Here is a 20,225-nt window from a genome sequence, read left to right as displayed (position 1 = left end):
ATTATTCGCCGGTCGAATAGTCCCTGGTCTTCGCCTCTCCACATTGTTCCGAAACCTGGCGGCCTTGCGGCGACTACCGACACCTGAACAATGCCTCTACTCCTGATCGGTACCCGATCCCTTATATTCAGGATTTCTCTGCACATTTGGCGGGAAATACCACTTTTTCAAAAGTCGACATTGTCCGTGGCTACCACCACGTCCCCGTACACCCTCAAGACGTCCCGAAAACTGCAGTCATCACCACATTTGGCCTGTTTGAATTTCTGCAGATGCCGTTTGGATTGAAGAACGCTGCACAGGCTTTCCAGCGCTTGATGGGCTCCGTGCTTCGGGACCTCAAGTTTCTCTTCGTCTACCTCAACGACATCCTCATCGCCAGCTCTAATAAAGAGGAGCACATCTGCCATTTGCGCACCCTCTTTAGACGCCTCAGTCAACACGGCTTGATCATCAACCCGGCCAAGTGCCAGTTCGGCCTGCAGCAGATTGATTTTTTAGGCCATCGCATCACAGCGGACGGCGCAATTCCCCTGCAAATGAAGGTGGAGGCAGTTACTTCGTTCCCGCGCCCACAGACCGTCAAGGCCCTGCAGGAGTTCCTTGGGATGGTAAATTTTTATCACCGGTTCGTCCCTAATGCAGCTCTGCTCATGCAGCCCCTGTACGAGGCCCTCAAGGGCAAGTCCGGCAAGGATCCGATTAGCTGGACGGTCGACATGGACCGGGCGTTCGTCGACACAAAAGGCGCTTTAGCCAACGCAACCATGCTGGCACACCTGCTGCCAGGTGCCACCATCGCCCTTACCACCGACGCGTCAGACTACGCCATCAGCGCAGTGCAGGAACAGTGGGTGCATGGGACGTGGCAACCGCTGGCATTTTTCAGCCGTCAACTACGGCGAAACGAACGGAAGTACAGCACGTTCGACCGGGAGTCGCTGGCCCTTTTTCTGGCCATCCGCCATTTCCGGTTCTTGCTAGAGGGACGTCCGTTCATGGCTTTTGTGGACCATAAGCCACTAACGTTCGCTATGGCCAAGACTGCCGAACCGTGGTCAGCTCAGCAACGACGTCAGTTGACGTTTATCTCAGAATTCACCACTGCCATTCAGCATGTGTCCGGTAAGGACAACCTGGTGGCGGATTGCCTCTCCCGCGCGACCGTTCATGCAGTCCAGCTTGGCATCGACTATGCCCTCATGGCTGCGGATCAAGCCTCGGATCCGGCGGTCCAATCTTACAGAACCAATCCCTCTAGCCTCCAAGCGGCCGACGTCAAATTCCATGCCACGGGCACTACGCTACTCTGCGACGTCGCCGTAGGAGATCCCCACCCTATCATCCCGGTCACCTGGCACGGAAAGTTTTTGACGCCATACATGGGTTGTTGCACCCTGGCATGAAGGCCTCGCAACGGTTGATGTCGTCCAAATTCGTGTGGTGGGACATGCACATGGATGTTCGCGAATGGGCCAACACCTGCGTGGTCTGCCAAAAGGCCAAGGTGCAGCATCACGTCAAGGCTCCATTGGCCACTTTCGCTATTCCGGAACGTAGGTTTGATCATGTGCATGTGGACCTGGTGGGGCCACTTCCGCCTTCGCATGGGTTTACTCATCATCTTACAATGGTGGACCGCACCACTCGATGGCCGGAGGCGGTTCCTCTGTCATCCACCACTTCCGCAGACGTCACCAGGGCATTCATCTCCTCTTGGGTCGCCCGCTTCGGGGTACCGGCGGACATCTCATCTGATCGCGGGCTGCAGTTTTCTTCGGAGCTCTGGAACGCTGTGGCTCAGGGGCTCGGCGTCAAGCTACATCGCACCACTGCCTACCATCCACAGGCGAACGGCCTGTGCGAACGATTCCACAAGTCGCTCAAAGCCGCACTGCGAGCCAGCCTTCAAGGCGTGGGCTGGGTGGACAGGCTTCCATGGGCCCTTTTGGGTCTTCGTACGGCACCTAAAGAAGATCTTCAATCATCCTCGGAGGAGCTCATATATGGCCAGCCGCTACGCGTACCAGGGGATTTCTTTCCGACTCCAACAGAGCCATGGTCCGTGTCCCAGCAGCTCATCAGCCAACAGGAGGCAGCCAGAACTTTCGCTTCAGTGCCTACGTCGCATCACGGCTTGCAGAGTTCCCACGTCCCAGCTGAGCTGAAGAACGGCGACTATGTGTTTATCCGCCACGACGCTCATCAGGACCCGCTCAAACCCCCTTACACTGGTCCTTTCCGTGTGATAGAGCCGGGAGACAAATCTTTTTCGGTCGATGTCGGAGGTAAACTGGACCACATTTCAGTTGACCGGTTGAAGCCGGCTCACTTGGACCTTGACAGCCCAGTCGAGATCGCACAACCGCCGAAACGTGGCCGGCCGCCCACAGTCGCCGTGCCAGATCAAACGCAACCGCCCGCCAGCTCGCTCGCCATCCATCAGCTTCCACTTCAAGGCTACAGAAGTCGATCTGACAGGCTTGTCAGGCCTCCTCGCCGTTTTACTTTTGCTATTAAAGACAATTCTGGGGGGGCGCATGTGGCGGAGCCACTAAGGGACTCCAATCAATTGTATATAATTCCCTTTAATAATATGTTAGCTACAGCCTGAGTCTGTATCTTTGTTTTCACTGTTTACATGTACAGAGCGCGATCACTTTAATAGCACGGGTAAACGTGATGCTGTCACGCCGTTCATCACATGATCCCCCACCGGCGGGAAAAACGTGATGACGTCATGACGTCAGCCATGGGACCGCCCGAGCAGTCCTCGTGGAGCCTCCGAACTGACTAGACCTATATTCGATGTTCTCCTGTAGTTATCCGTTAAACTCTGTTAGTTTTCATTAAACCTCGTTTATTTGATTGCCTGAGTGGACCTCAGTCTTTTGGATAGGAACTAGACATTCCTACAATACCACAATAATACTGAAGACAAACGCTTCTATTTAACTGAATATTTGGAACAAAATCTCCATTTTCCAAAAGAAATATGTATTTTAGAATGTTTCATTCACTGATCAGTTGCCTGCAATTGATTGAAAAATGGCTTCTCACCAATCAATATTTCTCTCCTTTCTTTTATTCTCGCTCTCTCTCCTTTCTTTCTATACTGCCGTCATTCTGCAATCGAATGAAAGAGATTGAAGGATTATGGTTCCCTGAGGATTAAGTAAATTGCCTAAATTTCTATTAACACATGACTTTTCTCACCACTGAAAACAAAAAATGGAAAATAGGCCACGTTGATCTGGGTTAATACACACAGAGAATTCCCCATAATTTTTACAAGGTGGTCCTGTCTTCCATATTACCTGAAGTGCAATTATTTCCAAATATTTTGGCCTGCTTTCTTGGACCTTCAGCAGCTGCAGTACTGAGATTTTCATCTGTGCCCCTTCTAGTTTCCAAGAGTTTAATGATTGCCCGAGTGTTTTTATTTAATGTATCTGAGAACATCAGAACATTCTCAAATAAAATTTCCTTTCAGATATAACCTTGGGTCCCCAAAAGTGAAGGGTAATGTTTCATCACTCTCTCAAACCATTACAATCACTTAACCTCTGATCATTGTTTTACCTGCTTTAGTGAGTAAAACATTCTGTGACTTTCCAGTAAAAAATACCAGACTGTCCCTGTACTCCTGTAACAACTTTATCCTCTCTCCCCTATAAGTATGTAAAGCATCAGCAGAAATGCCCAGTATCTCAGTGTTTTGTTACAAACACTGGATGATTACACCTAGATTACTTCTTTGTGACAGAGAGAGGATCCATAGCTGCAAAACAGTCACATTAGACAATGCTGTATAAGCAACAGTATGCAAATGTTTTCATTAAAACAAAGAGTAGGCTTTATATTTTATTTTGCTCATTAATATTCTTTGGAAAAAGTAGTTTTGTGGGTTTTAGGTAACAGCAAGCAGTCTTACCCCAGGGGGATGGTGCAGAGCTGGGTAATCAGTATGCAGGCTCAGGTTCCCAGACGTGTACGCTACATTGTTAGCATCAATCTTGTCCTCCACTTGCCAGGTAAGCCTTTTAAAAAGATGAGAGGCACATAAAACAAAGTTAGGTTGTAACGTGATCTTGTTAATTTAACCTTCTGAAACCTAGTGTTACTTAATTTGGCCAAAAATATGATTAAAATTGTTTACTTTGTTCCTCACCTATTTCTCTGATTTAAGGCAGAAATATGTTGGAATTGTTGAATAAAGCGCATTTAATAACACCAACAATCGTCTTCATACATGAATGTGTTTCCATCAATAGTATAGGAGTTGATAATTATACTTACTACTGGGCCCAGGCATTATTGCAAAGGAGGGCACATCATTTATTTCTAGGTGCCTCTTACTTGTTTCATTAATAGTTTTGAAATTTTTCAACACTGCTGCAAAGTTTGTATTTTTTGCCAGAAGTTTTTTTCACATTGAAATTGTTAACAAAATTAATGGGCCAGAACTTATTGTAAAAATAACAGTGAAGCTAACGCGTTCGCCGTTATTTATGCACAAATTGGACAGTAACTTCAGGTGAGCACAGATGCGCTGTTAAATGCGAAAATCTGGAAGTTGCTCTCCGAGAGGTGTGAAAACGGCATCTCGCGTCTGGCTCCCCATTCAAATGTATTGAACGGTATGGACTAAACTCGCCACAGAAAGTTAGGGCTTGTCCGTTTCAGTCTAAGTACCCTTTATAACGGCATGATAAGTCTTAATTACTGCCGAATAACCTCTCTGGCACTGAAAATTAACTTTTACAAGTGTGGAGACTCATTGCTTCAGATTTTAATTGTTGGGAGAAATTTTAAAAAATTTTACATTTGCTTTCTGTCTCTTTTTTCTCTCTCTCCTTAATCCAATCTTTCTTCCCTTTTCTTTATTTCGCTTTCTGTACCTGATTTGACATTGAATTCACTATTCCAACTGACACTTCCTGGCTCAGATTGTGCTGTTCATTAACAATTCTTCAAATCTGATTGGTTAAGGAGACACACAGTTGCTTGTCCTGTTCACACAGGTCCCAGATGCCCTGTAGAGGGTGCCATGCCATTTGGATCTCTAACTTACAGCAACTTCCAGTGACAAAGGTCATAGACTTGCCCTTGCCCATTTAATTTCTAACGAAAAGTGGGTGACATTCATCCGCCAGCTACATCAGCAACTTGTACTTACATAGTGCCTTTAGCATAGTACAACCTAGCTACAGTTAATTCTGGCCCATTATTTAATATTTTATAGCCTTGCATTTCCATGCTTGGTCTCTATTTAGCTGTATGTATGTAATTCAAGGAAATCTAAAGTGTTTCATTAAATGTACCACCTCTTTTAATGTTTCTTCTTGCTTGCCTGCTCTCTTTCCAGTTGCTAAGCTATATGTTTTTTAACTAGGGTCAACAGATGGCACTACTGAACTATAACTGCTAGGTGAAAAGCAGCAGAGTTTAATTCCATTGATACAACCTGTGTCATACAGTAGTGTGTGGTTAGTAATAGGCCAACACTTCAATCAAAAATAAACAATTATACATTGATTCTGTACAAGGTTATACTTCATTGGCCAAACCTGAATCAACCAAACTTGGCCAATGCATGCTGCCCAGTTACCAGAAATCAGACATTTTCCACATGTAAACATTTTTTTGGTTCCTCCAATGTGTTTGCCACCATTTATAGTTTATTGGCTTGGGCACCTGGTACATAGGACTGTGGAAGCATGAGCTGAGTGCAGCCAAACTGTTCTATATTGTACAGAATCTGAGCGATGGCAATCTAAAGGATGGGCAAATCAAAAGCATCAATAAACTTAAACTACCATTGCTTATTTTCGATTTCTGGAGTTCTTACTGGTGAAATATTTTAAAGCAGTAAAGTTTTCAAAACACCCAAGGAACCAGCCTTACTGGAAAATCTTGTCTTCAACAAAACATTTGGTTTACTTTCTGGGACCTCAGTTGGCTCCCGGTCTGGCAACACCTCAATTTTAAAAATTCTTATACTTGTTTTCAAATTCCTCCATGGCCTCACCCCTCCCTATCTCTGTAATCTCCTCCAGCCCCACAACCCTTCGAGATCTCTGTGCTCCTCCAATTCTGGCCTATTCAGCATCCCCTATTTTAATCGCTCCACCATTGGTGGCCGTGCTTTCAGCTGCCTAGGCCTTAAACTCTGGAATTCCCTCCCTAAACCTCTCTGCCTTACTACCTCTCTCTTTCCTCCTTTAAGATGCTCCTTAAAATCTACCTCTTTGGCCAGGCTTTTGGTCATCTGTCCTAATATCTCCTTATGTAGCTCGGTGTCAAATTTTGTTTGATAACGCTCCTGTGAAGCGCCTTGGGAGGGTTTACTATGTTAAAGGCACAATATAAATGAAAGTTGTTGTTGTCGTCGTTGATGTGAAGTCTTGGCATACTGCTTGATATTGAGCTAAAGTGTGCCCCCACACCAAGACCCCTTCCATCTCCAGAACATTGCCTGAAATTTTACCTCTTCCGCACTGCTGCTGAAACACTAACCTTTGTCAGACTTGTTGAATAACTACTTTGTGTTAGTCTTCATAGAAACATAGAAACATAGAAGGCAGGAGTAGGCCATTCGGCCTCTTGAGCCTGCTCCGCCATTCAATGCGTTCACGGCTGATCATCCAAATTCAGTACCCTGTCCCTGCTTTCTCCCCATATCCCTTAATCCCTTTAGCCTTAAGAAATATATCCAACTCCTTGAATATATTTAATGAATTGGCCTCTACTGCCTTCTGTGGTAGAGAATTCCACAGGTTCACCACTCTCTGGGTGAAGAAATTCCTCCTCATCTCTGTCCTAAATGGCTTACCACTTATCCTTAGACTGTGACCCCTGGTTCTGGACTCCCCGACCATCGGGAACATCCTTCCTGCATCTAGTCTGTCTAGTCCTATTAGAATTTTATAAGTTTCAATGAGATCCCCTCTCATTCTTCTAAACACCAGCAAGTACAAGCCCAATCGACCCAATCTCTCTTCATACGTCATTCCTGTCATCCCAGGTATCAGCCTGGTGAATCTTCGCTGCACTCCCTCCATGGCAAGAACATCCTTCCTCAGAAGGTGACCAAAACTGCACACAATACTCAAGATGTAGTCTCACCAAGGCCCTGTACAACTGCAGCAAGACATCCTTGTTCCTGTACTCAAACCCTCTCGCTACGAAGGCCAACATACCATTTGCCTTCTTAACCACCTGCTGCACCTGCATGCTTACCTTCAGCGACTGGTGCACAAGGACGCCCAGGTCTCGTTGCACTTCCCCTTCTCCCAATCTATTGCCATTCAGATAATAATCTGCCACCTTGTTTTTAACACAAAAGTGGATAACCTCGCATTTATCCACGTTATATTGCATCTGCCATGCATCACCCAACCTGTCGAAATCATACTGGAGTTTCTCGGCATCCTCCTCACAGCACACACGCCCACCCAGCTTTGTGTCGTCTGCAAACTTGGAGATATTACATCTAGTTCCCTCATCCAGATCATTAATATATATTGTGAGTAGCTGGGGTCCAAGGACTGATCCCTGCGGTACCCCACTAGTCACTGCCTGCCACTCGGAAAAAGAGCCGTTTATTCCAACTCTTTGCTTTCTGTCTGCCAACCAGTTCTCTATCCAAGTAAATACCTTGCCCCCAATCCCATGTGCCTTAGCTTTACACGCTAATCTCTTATGTGGGACCTTATCAAAAGCCTTTTGAAAGTCCAAATACACCGCATCCACTGGTTATCCCTTATCTATTTTACCAGTTACATCCTCAAAAAATTCCAGTAGATTAGTCAAGCATGATTTACCTTTTGTAAATCCATGTTGACTTTGTCCGATCCTGTCACTGTTTTCCAAGTGCTCTGCTATTACATCTTTTATAATGGACTCTAGCATTTTCCCCACTACCGATGTCAGGCTTACCGGTCTGTAATTCCCCATTTTTTCTCTCTACCACCTTTTTTGAACTGTGGGGTAACATTTGCTACCCGCCAATCCATGGGTACTGTTCCAGAGTCTATCGAATTTTGGAAGATGACCAGTAATGCATCTACTATTTCTAGGGCCACTTCCTTAAGTACCCTAGGATGTAGATTATCAGGCCCTGGGGATTTATCGGCCTTCAATCCCGTCAATTTCTCTAACACCATTTCCCTACAAATACTGATTTCTATCAGTTCCTCCCTTTCATTAGACCCTATGTTCCCCGACATCACTGGGAGGTTATTTGTGTCCTCCTTTGTGAAGACAGAACCAAAGTATGTATTTAATTGGTCTGCCATTTCTTTGTTCCCCATTATAAATTCCCCTGATTCTGACTGCAAGGGACCTACGCTTGACTTCAACAATCTTTTTTTCTTCACATATCTATAAAAGCTTTTACAGTCAGTTTTTATGTTCCCTGCAAGCTTACTCTCATACTCTATTTCCCCCTCTTAATTAATCCCTTTGTCCTCCTTTATTGAATCCTAAACTACTCCCAATCCTCAGGTTTACTGCTTTTTCTGGCCAATTTATATGTCCTCTCCTTGGATCTTATGCTATCTCTAATTTCCCTTGTTAGCCACGGTTGAGTCACCTTTTTTGTTTTATTTTTATGCCAAACTGGGATGAACAAATTCTGTAATTCATCCATGTGATCTTTGAATGTTTGCCATTGCCTATCCACCGTCAACCCTTTGAGTGACATTCCCCAATCCATCCTACCCAACTCGCGCCTCATACCATCGTAGTTTCCTTTATTTAAATTCAGGACCCTAGTCTCTGAGTCAACTACTTCACTCTCCATCTTAATGAAGAATTCTATCATATTATGATCACTCCGACCCAAGGGGCCTCGCACAACAAGATTGCTAATTAATCCTTTCCTATTACATAATACCGAGTCTAAGGTGGCCTGACCTCAGTAGAGAAAGAGGATAATATACCTGACATTTCAGAGAAACTAATAACGAATCAAGGACTGGAACGTACTAAAGTTCTAAAACAGTATTAGAAAAAATAATGGCACTAAAGACTGACAAATCTCCAGGACCTGATGGTTTCCACCCCTGGATTTTAATGGAAGTGGGTGAGGAAATTGTAGATGCTTTAGCCATAATCTTCCAAAGCTCTCGACTTAGATTGTCCCTTTAGATTGGAAATTGCAAATGTGACTCCATTATTTAAGAAAGGTGAGTGAAAGAAAGCAGGAAATTATAAACCTTTTTGTCTAACATCTGTTGTGGGGAAGTTATTGGATTCTATACTTAAGGACAAAGTGACTGAGCATTTAGAGGAATTTGAGCTGATTAGGGATAGCCAACATGGATTTGTAAAGGACAGGTCATGTCTAATGAACCGAATTGATTTTTTTTGAGAAAGTAACTGAAGTAGTAGACAGGGGAATGTCTATGGATGTAATTTATATGGACTTCCAGAAGGCATTTGATAAGGTTCCACATAAAAGACAGTTAGCTAAAATTAAAGCTCATGGAATTGAAGTCAAATTATTGACCAGGTTAGGCAGTAGGGATAAAGGGTATGTACTCTAACTGGAAGGAAGTGACTTTAAATTTGCTGTGTGGCCTGCGTGGGACCTCGTGATTGTGTCTTAGGGGGAATATTGGTTACTAGTGGTGTCCCACAAGGATCTGTGCTGGGGCCTTAGCTATTCATTATATTTATTCATGACTTGGATAACATAATAGAGAGCCATATATCCAAGTTTGTCAATGACACAAAGATAGGTGTCATAGTAAGTAGTATAGACGCGAGCATAAAATTACAAAGAGACATTGATAGATTAAGTGAGTAGGCAAAACTGTGGGAGATGGATTTCAACGCAGGTAAGTATGAGCTCATCTATTTTCGACCTAAGAAATATAGATCCAAGTATTTTTTAAATGGTGAAAAGCTGGTAACAGTGGGGTTCTAACGAGATTTAGGAGTCCATGTACACAGACCACTAAAATGTAGTGGTCAGGTACAAAAAATAATCAACAATATCAAACAATCACGTTACTCACAATATATTACTTTTTGTGTGAACCTTTAACAGTATTATTATTCAGTTTGTAACTTTGTAAAAAAAAAACCCTGAATTGTGACATTTAATTTGAGTTGTATGCAAATAATCACAAAGTAGACTAAAATATCCATGAGGGATGCATTTTACCAGCAATTTTTTAAAACATCAGTTGACCTTTAAAATTGATATGTTGCCATTTAATTTCTTTTGTGATCTACATGCAAATTGTGACCTTTAGATATTGCTTGGCAAGGGCATTTGCCTCGGCTCAGTGGTAGCACTCTCACCTCTGAGACAGAAGGTCAGGATTGAAGTCTCACTCCAAAGAGTTCAGCACATAATCTAAGCTGACACTTCAGTGCAATACTGAGGAAGAACTGCAGTGTCAAAGATGCCAACTTTCAAATGAGTTGTTAATCTGAGGCCCTGTCTGCCCTCTAAAGTGGACGTAAAAGACCCCATTGGACTATTCAAAGAAGAACAGGGAAATTCTCCCGGTGTCCTGGCCAATAATTATCCATCAACCACCATCATTAAAAACAGATTATCTGGTAATTTATCTCACTGTGGGACTGTGGGACCTTGCTGTGTGCAAATTGACTGCTATGTTTTCCAACATCATAACAGTAACCACACTTCAAAAGTACTTCCATGGCTGAGAATTGTTTTGGGACATACTGAGGTTGTGAAAGGTGGTATATAAAAGCAATTTTGTTCTTTCTTTCTTGGCAACAGAATTGTATCTGTATCAGGATTTCCAAATGAAATTGTCTCTTGCTAGATATGTATATACTGTGTCCATTACTATATATTCTATGATGAATAATCTCTTCAAGTAATGAGACTGTAAGGTTTTTTGTGCAATTAAATGAGTTCATGCATCATGTCCCGTTCGCTCATCCCCCCTGTGCTTGCTGACCTACATTGGCTCCCAGTTAAGCAGTGCCTCAATTTCAAAATTCTCATCCTTGTTTTCAAATCCCTCCATGGCCTCACCCCTTCCTATCTCTGTAATCTCCTTCAGCCCCACAACCACCCCGAGTTATCTGCGCTCCTCTAATCCTGCCCTCTTGAGCATCCCTGATTATAATTTCTCAACCTTTGGTGGTCATGCCTTCTGTTGCCTAGGCCCTAAGCTCTGGAATTCCCTCCCTAAACCGCTTTGCCTCGTTACCTCTCTTTCCTCCTTTAAGACGCTCCTTAAAACCCTACATCTTTGCCCAAGCTTTTGGTCACCTGCCCTAATTTATCCTTATGTGGATCGGTGTCAAATTTGTTGTCTTAAAATACTCCTGTGCAGCGCCTTGGGACGTTTTACTACGTTAAAGGTGCTATATAAATACAAGTTGTTGTTGTTGAATGATAGCTAAATATCAGTGTGCCTCATGAGATCCAACACTTCTTTTACATACAAGTATAGTTTTTCAATCAGTATCACATTTGGCACATCTACTGTATAACACAAGTAAAAATGGCTCATCTGCTGTCAAATGTGGCATACTGTAATATAACTATATAAGCTTCCATTTCTATGTCCTAATCTGGAAAGAATGCATTCATGTGCCAAAATGCTTTTTTTTTGTATTTTCTTAAGCTATAGACAAAGACAGAGTTATTGTTGCTACTCACATAATTAACTTTTTAACTGAATTGCCACAGTAAATCAGTGTTTAAAAAAATTATCTCTAGCAGAAAAGTACAGTGACAAATGTTCAGTGGTAGTTCCAGAAGTTTTGGATGCACAGCCTGGAATATATCACTCATCACACAGAAGTATTTATTAAACAAAGGAAATCCAGTAGAGAAGAGAGGAGGAAAGTTCCAACTTTTTGATCTGTTGAAAAAAACGCTGTTATTTTATGTTATATTGTGTTGCCAATGTCCAAAGTTCCAAAGGAATGTTATGGCTCACAAAGAGTGGATTATAACCTAGACAGCCATAACTTAAGGAAGCCGGCTCACCATCAGCACCCTTTAAAAAAAAAAAAAAAAATTAAACCATTACAAAAAAAAAATTACGAAAGGTCATCGACCTGAAACGTTAACTCTGTTTCTCTCTCCACAGATGCTGCCCTGGCCTGCTGAGTTTTTCCAGCGTTTTCTGTTGTTATTTTGGATTTCCAGCATCCGCAGTATTTTGCTACCAAAAAGAAATGATTCATTTTAAGGTTCTTGTCTGTTTCTGAGGCTCTTTTCAACGTTTAGAATGTGTTTGAAGAAATGGCTGAGGGGAGTCACGTCCCCAGTGGTGTGAAAAAGCAAAATTTTACAAGGACAGAGAAAACGACACTGATGCATTCTGCGCTGATGACTGCATCTCTGCTCCTACAGTTCTGTTTGGCAACTCTTAGCAGTTTGTCACTGCGATGATATCCATATTAACTGTGTGAAGGAGAAGGAGCTCCAAGTACTTAAATTCAAGTACTTATTCTTAGATACACTTGAAGGATCAGTGCAAAGAACTATAATCCATTCCTAAAATTATCTTTTTCTTAGGAATTTGGCCATTAGTTGCATTGACATGCCTTGTGATGGCAGCCAAGGGACCCCCTCCCCGCGCCCCCCCCCCCCCACGACCTCCCCGGCCCCAGTGGAAATAGTCCACATCCCAGCATTGGAGTCAGTATGTTTGGACTGTTTTCAAACCTTTTTCAGTCTCTGCCAAGTGTTTGCTGTGACTTATTGTATGCTAGCAAAAACTCAGCTGAGACTGGAGAAAAAAAAGCCAAGCTTTCTGTCGCAATGGCTTTGAACAATGTATCAGAAAAATATTCTCAGCATCGGGGCTACCAGCTTCCTCTATAAACCCTTGATTTAATAAAAACAGATACAACCCGACTTATGCTTCACTAGTTGAACTTGGAAAATGTGGTTATCGTTGTGCGCCAACTTCTTTTTGTGCCTCCACTTCAGGTAATTCCCACCATATACTTGCATCTTTTCCTTCCGTTAATACCCCCTGAGGGTGCATTCAATCAACTGGCTGTTTCAGTGCAAATTTGTTTTTGGCACTTTCCTTTTTGGTGCAAGTATTTTCTTTTTGAACATCTGGCATGGTAAAACCATTTCAGAATTGAAGACTTTTTTTAAAAACTTATGCTGCTGCTGCCTGCTGTCATTGGCATACAGAGTGCCTTTAATGTCGAAACAGTCCTAAGGCACTTCACAGAGATGAAATGGACACTGAGCAGTCGAAGGAAGAGGAGCAAAAGCACATTTGAAAAGAAGAGGCATTTAAAGGCAGAGAGAGAATTAGCAAGCCACGGGGTTTAGTGAGGGAGTTCCAGACTGTAAGCGAGAGAGCTGAAAGCGCTGCCGTTGAACATAACCACTGTGCTACTGTTCCCAACTGTTACTGGACTAGTAATCCAGAAGCCTGGACTGATGATCCAGATACACGAGTTCAAATCCCACCACGGCAGCTGGGGAATTTAAATTCAGTTAATTAAATAAATCTGGAATATATAAAGCTAGTATCAGTAATGTTGACCATGAAACTATCAGATTATCGTAAAAACCCATCTGGTTCACTATTGTTCTTCAGGGAAGGAAATCTGCCGTCTTACCTGGTCTGGACTATATGTGACTCCAGACCCACAGCACTTTTCCTATAGCTCAGCAAATTTTTCCTTTTCAAGTATTTATCCACTTCCCTTTTGAAAGTTATTATTGAATCTGCTTCCACCACCCTTTCAGGCAGTGCATTCCAGATCATAGCAACTCACTGCATAATTTTTTTCCCCCGCATTATTGCCTCTGGTTCTTTTGCCAAAATAGGGAGAAACGGTTTCCAGTGGCAGAAGGGTCAGTAACCAGAGGACACAAATTTAAGATATTTGCCAAAAGAACCAGAGGCGACATGCGGAAACATTTTTTTATGCAGCGAGTTGTTATGATCTGTGGGTCTGGAGTCACATATGGTCCAGACCAGGTAAGGACGGCAGATTTCCTTCCCAATCAAAACACCTCATAATTATGAATAATCTGCTGGATGTAAGGCAAGATTATACTCTCATGGAGTCAAATGTCTTGCTCTGGACAGACAGCAGTGGAAAAAATGGGTTTCTTGATCTGCCACTAGGCTCAGGAGACTCTAAGTAACCAGCCATTAGTGGACCCTATGTCCCTTACAACTGGGAGTTTACTTTCACTACCCAATATCTAGGTATACAATAGCAGGACCTGGTTCTATATAAATGAGACCCTCTCACTATACAAACTGGATACTATAATCCTTCGCACATGTCCTCAGGTGCGCTACTTCAATCTTCCAAAAGTCAGACTGATTCACATTTTAATGAGAGCAAGCTCAATGTTAGTCTGCAAATCAGTTTATTTTGTGCTTGTTAAGTACTGTACATGAATAGAGCAACCTTTTTGAAGTAAGTTTCACTACAATTTCTTCTTGAGGGAAGTTTGCCTCCTACCTGCCTCATTCGGCAGCCATTTTGAAAGTGACCCAGAATATGTATTCCCTTGTTATTTTGCTACCTTCTGGACAGGAATTTGAAGGCTAGGGGCTGGATTTTACTCACCGAGACGCGTTGGGGGTGGGACTGCTGCCTTCTGGGTTCTAGTCCCACCCCCAGCGACGTCTGATGAACAAATGCTATTTTGCCCTGATTGGCCTTGTTAAGCCCACCCTGCGGGTTTGCCAGCCAATTTAGGGAAAGCCAGTGTCAGATGACGTCAGTTGATGACGCTTCATCTGCTGGTTTTCTTAAAGGCATATGCACCACACTTGTTCGACAGATGATTTGACAGTGTTTGACAGCATTGAGGTGCTGTCAAACACTGTCCAAAAGTGAGCCCTTGTACCTAGGCTCTCCAATTACTCTCTCCTTAGGATAAAACAGATAGCAGCTGCAGCTGAGATTGCAGAAGCCATCTGTCACTTCTCCCGATGAGATGAGGCTGCACAAGCACTTCACAGCTCGTCACCTGCAGAAACATCTAACCACATTAAAAATTACTTTCACAACATGTCCTTATCTCTGATACTAACCAGTGTCCCATTGCATCCTTCACACTACTTCTGCAGCTGTCATCCAAACACCAACATAACAACAGACCCACAGCACGCCTCTCTTACCCTGGCGGGGTTCCCCGACGTCGGGAAGCCCGTGGCAGAAGTCTAAAAATTGGTAGAAGCCTCTTAACTGCCTGTTAACTATCTATTAACAGGCAGTTAAGTGGCTATAATTCTCTTCTCACCGTTAAGAGTTGCGTCCCTGCGCAAATCGGGGACCCAACTCCCGGGAAGATTGGTTGGAGGCAGGTTGGGAGTGGGTTTGGGATCCGCTCTCATTTTTGGGGATTTTCCCAGCAGTCTCGCCTCCAAATCTGCCTCCTCAGGGCTGGTAAAATCCAACCCTTGATCTCTGAAGAGTTGGCCTGTTGGGCTGCCAATTATATCCAACTACCCTGATTCCCCCTCGTGCTGGGTGGAGACCTCTAGCAACTAATTGCTGTTTTCAAAATCAGTAGGGCTAACTCAACACAATAAGCCTGGATGGATCACAGAAAAGAACCAAAGGCTTTCACTGTTTAATCAGAATACAGCCCACATTCCACAGAGCAGTCTGCCTGGCTTCAAGGTGGATTTTAAATCTTTGTGAACTCACTTTAGCTTAAAAGTAACACATCAATAAACAGCATATCCAGATCTTTCATGGCAGAATGGTCAAACATCTCAGAATATGATAGAGGGGCTTGTTCGCAAGGAAAAGAAATAGATGGGTTTAGCAGAACCAAAGAGAGGTTGACGAGCCGTGCGGGCTGAGGTGCAGAAAGGAATAGGAAGGAGTTTGGAAATGAGAGATGGACAGGATGTGCAAGGCAGTGATCATGTTGCTGCTTTAGGAGCTTCAGTGGTGGGGCACCACCATGTGTGATTTCTAGATCAGAGCCATGGGGATATCCAGTAGTAACTTGAGCCTGGGACTGCAGCAGGAAAGGAGATCAGCAAATGTTGGGTAATGAATGGTCAAGGGAATGATGCAGTAAGATAATTGGAACTTTTCTGTTTCCCTTCTTAAGAGTCACAAGCAGCCTGCCTGGATACAGGATGCATATCTGATTACCTCCCCTGCTTACGAATTCTTGGGTTCAGTGGCGTCAGCCGGTCATTTAAGTGGTCTGAGCATGTTACTTTTATGGGACTTGACTCTCACTGCCCTGCATCTACTTGAGGTATAGCACCCCCTTGTGATCTGGACCAGATACTAGTGTCTTTTGCATGTGTATTTCTTCAATCTCTCCTAAGGTGGACTGATGAGACAAGACTTGATATGAATTATTTAAGGAAAGAACAAAATTGCATTTATTTAGTGCCTTTCATGACCCCAGGATATCCCAAAGCACATGAAGTGTAGTCACTAATGTAGAGATTGCAAAGTTGGCTGCTCTCTATTTCCCAACAGGCAAGCAGCTAGAACAATAATTATGATCAGATTAACTTATTCCGACCAATATAACTTGTCTTTATATAATAGTATAAAACTAATTAACCTGGGGTGGGAGTTGCGAACCCGGGGAGGGAGGGGAGAGTTGTAAACCCGGGGTGGGGGGTGGGGGCGGTTCGATCCCCGAACCCGGGGCCAAATTGCTATCCGGGGTGGGGGTGGGGGGGAGTGGAGGCGGAGTCCGATCCTGGTGGGGGGGTGATCGGATCCGGGGCGGGCCCGGCTGTTGCTTGGGGGGCCGGGAGGAAGCACTCCTGCGCCTCCCGGCCCACAAGCATTGCTCCCCGAGGCTGTGGCCACCTCATTGCAGCCACTGGGAATCCTGAGCCCCGGGATCCCCGGCCACCTGCAGTTTAACCTGCAAAGCAGGTTAAAGTAGACACTTCAGGGCTCATTATAATATGCAAATTGCCAACCCGCCTCTTGGCAGCTTGCCCTCTCAGTCCCACCTGAGTGAAAGGTGAAAGTAGGTGGGTTGGGGTCGAGGTTCACATTTTTTCAACTTTCACCTCCCCTACGCCTCCAACCCACCTGTTCTTGCCTCTGAAAATTCCGGCCTATGTCTCCCATTATTTCTGGCTGTTCACAGCCTCAAGAGAGATTAAAAACCTTCCAAGATAATTTGTGTGAGCTGTTTATTTATTACTGAGACAAGCTAAAGATTGCTTATTATTTGTGTTCTACGAAGAAACAACATCAAAGTTAGATCATTAGCATCTTAACTGCCTACCGTTTCTGACCACCTTTTATTTGCAGGAATATACGATGCTTTGCAACACATTTTAAGTTTATTTTTTTCACCAAAAGTATTGAAAAAAAAATTATCCGAAGATCCCAAACTGTGACACTCCTCCACAGGGTTTTTTCATCATATTGAATTATACTCTCCAGTTCTGCAGACTTGATGAGACACCAGGATAGACCATTAACTTTCTGTCTTGCAACCTTGGACCCTACTTTTCTTACTGCTGTCAACAACTTTACTTTGGAAACTTGGGGCCTCTTTGGTTTAAGCTGCAGTGCTTAATGGAACATCCATGAACCACGTCCAAAGCTTTTTTTTTAAACTACTTGCGGGCATGGTACCATATCGGTCGGTGCCTTGTGTTGTTTAAGGGATCCCAGCCAAATGTAGGCTATTACTAGGAGAATGGCTCTCCAAATTATCCAGCTGTTCAAGCTTTTTATTTGCAGGCTTACCAGATGATTTACAGCCACATTTACCTTATTTTCCTGCTCTTTCCCTTACCTTTTATTAATATTTAAAAAATATTTTTTAACTGAACAAACCACTATTTTCCACCCGAGTGTCAATAAGGCTCCCATCGCACACAATGGGCTGGATTTTGCAGTAAAAAATAACAGTGAGGCTAACAGCACTCCCATTATTAATGTGTGAATTGGACAGCAACTTCCAACGACCGCACATGCACAGTTAAATGCGTAAATCAGGAAGTTGCTGTGCGAGATGCCCTGCTCCTCCTGAAGCCGCACAATAATTGTATCCCGCCGCGAGATGCACAAATGAAATACATGGAACAGTGTATCTGAAAAAATGCGCACTAAACCCGCCAGAAAAAATTAGGGCTTGTCTATTCCAGTGTAAGTACCCTTTTAACAGCATGATGAGTCATCATTACTGCCAAACAACCTCTTTGGCACTGAAAATTAACTTTAACAAGTGTGGAGTCTCATCCCTTCAGCTTTTAATTATTGTTGGAGAAAATACAATTATTTTTTAACATTTTCTTTTCGCCCCTTTTATCTCTCAATCCAATCTTTCTTTCCCCCTCTTTATTTTGCTTTCTGTACCTGATTTGACATTGAATACTAGCATATTCTAACTGACACTTCCTGGTTCAGAGTCTGCACTGCTCATTAACTGATTGGTTAAGGGGATACGCAGTTGCTTGTCCTGTTCACACAGGTCCCATATGCTCTGTAGAGGGCGCTGCAATTTTCGGATAGTAGGCTGACCGGAACTTCCAGTGCAAAAGCCCATATAAAGTCTATGGGTAAGTGCAAGTGTAACGTATGGCTGGTGCCATGCATTTGCTGCTGCATGCAAAATCCGGCCCATAGTTTTTTAAATTTATAATAGTGTATGGTTTCAGTTAAGGTTGTAGATGGTGGGAGATGCGGAGAAAATACCAGTCTTAGCATTTAGTAAGTGCCTCCTGACAAATGGAAATGATCATTTAACACACAGAAAATAACGGCCGTTTGAAATATTTCAAAACATAGCTCAAATCTGGTGCGGTCATCTTAATTAAAACTTAGTGCCTAAATTAAGAAAGGGATATAAAATTACAGAAAGCCTGTTAACATATATCAGTGCAGCGATGCCTAGAGGGTAATACAGAGAGCATTGATATAACTAATTGTACAGTAAATTCTACAAATCTAATGCATGGCATAAATTTCATGGTGCAAATTTGGAGCTATTTTCCTAATCTCATTGGAAATCTGGTATTTGGGGTGAGCTGTTAAATATGCGGCTCCATCAATGTGATTCCCTTGGAGGGTGTAAATGCTGAGTTATATTTAGATTATATTACAACACCAATGCAGGCATCCTCAAGGGAAATATATTTGTCCTGTTATCGTTCGTATCTTTGCTAGGAGTTTGTTGGATGTCATCAATAGATCACTATTCTCTGCATAGTGGTTAACTCCTCATTGGAAAGAAGACCAGTGATTGAATCACTGCAGGAAGACATAGATAGAATTAGACAAATGGCCATTTTAGCATAGGAGAAAATAAGTGAAATCAGCAACTCCGCAAAAAATGCTGTAACTTTCCTGAATAAGATATTAATCTATCATCAATTATAGCCATTCAATTTCTTGAGTTGGTAATTACACCCAACTTAAGCTGGAGCAAAGTTGATAAAGATAACATAAAAATATAAGAAATAGGAGCAGGAGTAGGCCATTCGGCCCTTCGAGCCCTGCTCTGCCATTCAATGAGATCATGGCTGATCTTCTGCCTCAATTCCATTCGCCAGCCTTATCGCCATATCCCTTAATGCTCTTACTAGTCAGAAATCTATCGACTACTGTTTTGAATATACCCAATGATTGAGCCTCCACAGCCCTCTGGGGTAGAGAATTCCAAAGATTCACCACCCTCTGTGTGAAGAAATTTCTTCTCATCTCAGTCCTGAATGGCCTACCCTTTATCTTGAGGCTGTGGCCCCTGGTTCTAGACTCCCCAGCCAAGGGAAACAGATGGGGAGAAATATGGAAGAAGAGTGGGAATCTTCCAAGAATGCATGCTCTACTTTGACACATTCAGCAACTTTAGTGTTCTGCAAAGCCTATGTCTGCTCATGGATGGAATATTGTGGTTTTGTTTGGTAGACTGGGGAGAGAACCCATTATTCCCCTTGAGTCAATACAATCCCAGTCAATTAAGAATTGGACGAGAAAAACTGTTGCATGCCAAAAATTAATTCTTTACAACATTGGAGAGTTGTGGTCCATATGTCATTCTTCCACAAGATTATGACCAAAGAGCTGCTTGTCTGGGTTAAAGGCGTCCATATTTATACCAGATGCACATCAAAATTCAGTATCAAAGCAAAACATCTGCACAGAACACCAGCATTACACACAGTTTTTCCTGCTCATGGAATTTTGCAATAGACAGCATAATTATTTGGAATTCTGCCCTTTGTTTACAAAGTTCAAATACACAGTTAACCAGCACTCACTAAACCAGGATTGTTGGA

The 20,225-nt window shown here is 43.2% G+C and overlaps 1 protein-coding gene and 1 long non-coding RNA gene across 2 annotated transcripts in view; one reads left to right on the top strand and one right to left on the bottom strand.

The window, feature by feature from the left end:
- LOC147107074 (uncharacterized) overlaps positions 1-16,527 on the top strand; it is a 113,039-nt gene extending 96,512 nt beyond the window's left edge. Inside the window, exon 3 of the long non-coding RNA XR_015081019.1 lies at positions 12,093-16,527. This is a non-coding gene — a long non-coding RNA (uncharacterized LOC147107074). The remainder of the gene's footprint in view (positions 1-12,092) is intronic.
- The window catches only part of bbox1 (butyrobetaine (gamma), 2-oxoglutarate dioxygenase (gamma-butyrobetaine hydroxylase) 1), a 313,722-nt gene that overhangs the window by 47,956 nt on the left and 245,541 nt on the right, over positions 1-20,225 (bottom strand). The window contains exon 5 of the mRNA XM_086008110.1: positions 3,935-4,040. Coding sequence (XP_085864236.1) covers positions 3,935-4,040 — 106 coding nt within the window. The remainder of the gene's footprint in view (positions 1-3,934; positions 4,041-20,225) is intronic.

This window comes from Somniosus microcephalus, chromosome 15 (assembly GCF_052327205.1).
Source record: "Somniosus microcephalus isolate GS21.2 chromosome 15, FLI_Smic_1.0, whole genome shotgun sequence".
NCBI lineage: Eukaryota > Metazoa > Chordata > Chondrichthyes > Squaliformes > Somniosidae > Somniosus > Somniosus microcephalus.
Note: the sequence above shows the minus strand (reverse complement) of the source record. Positions and strands in the feature narration are given on the sequence as shown.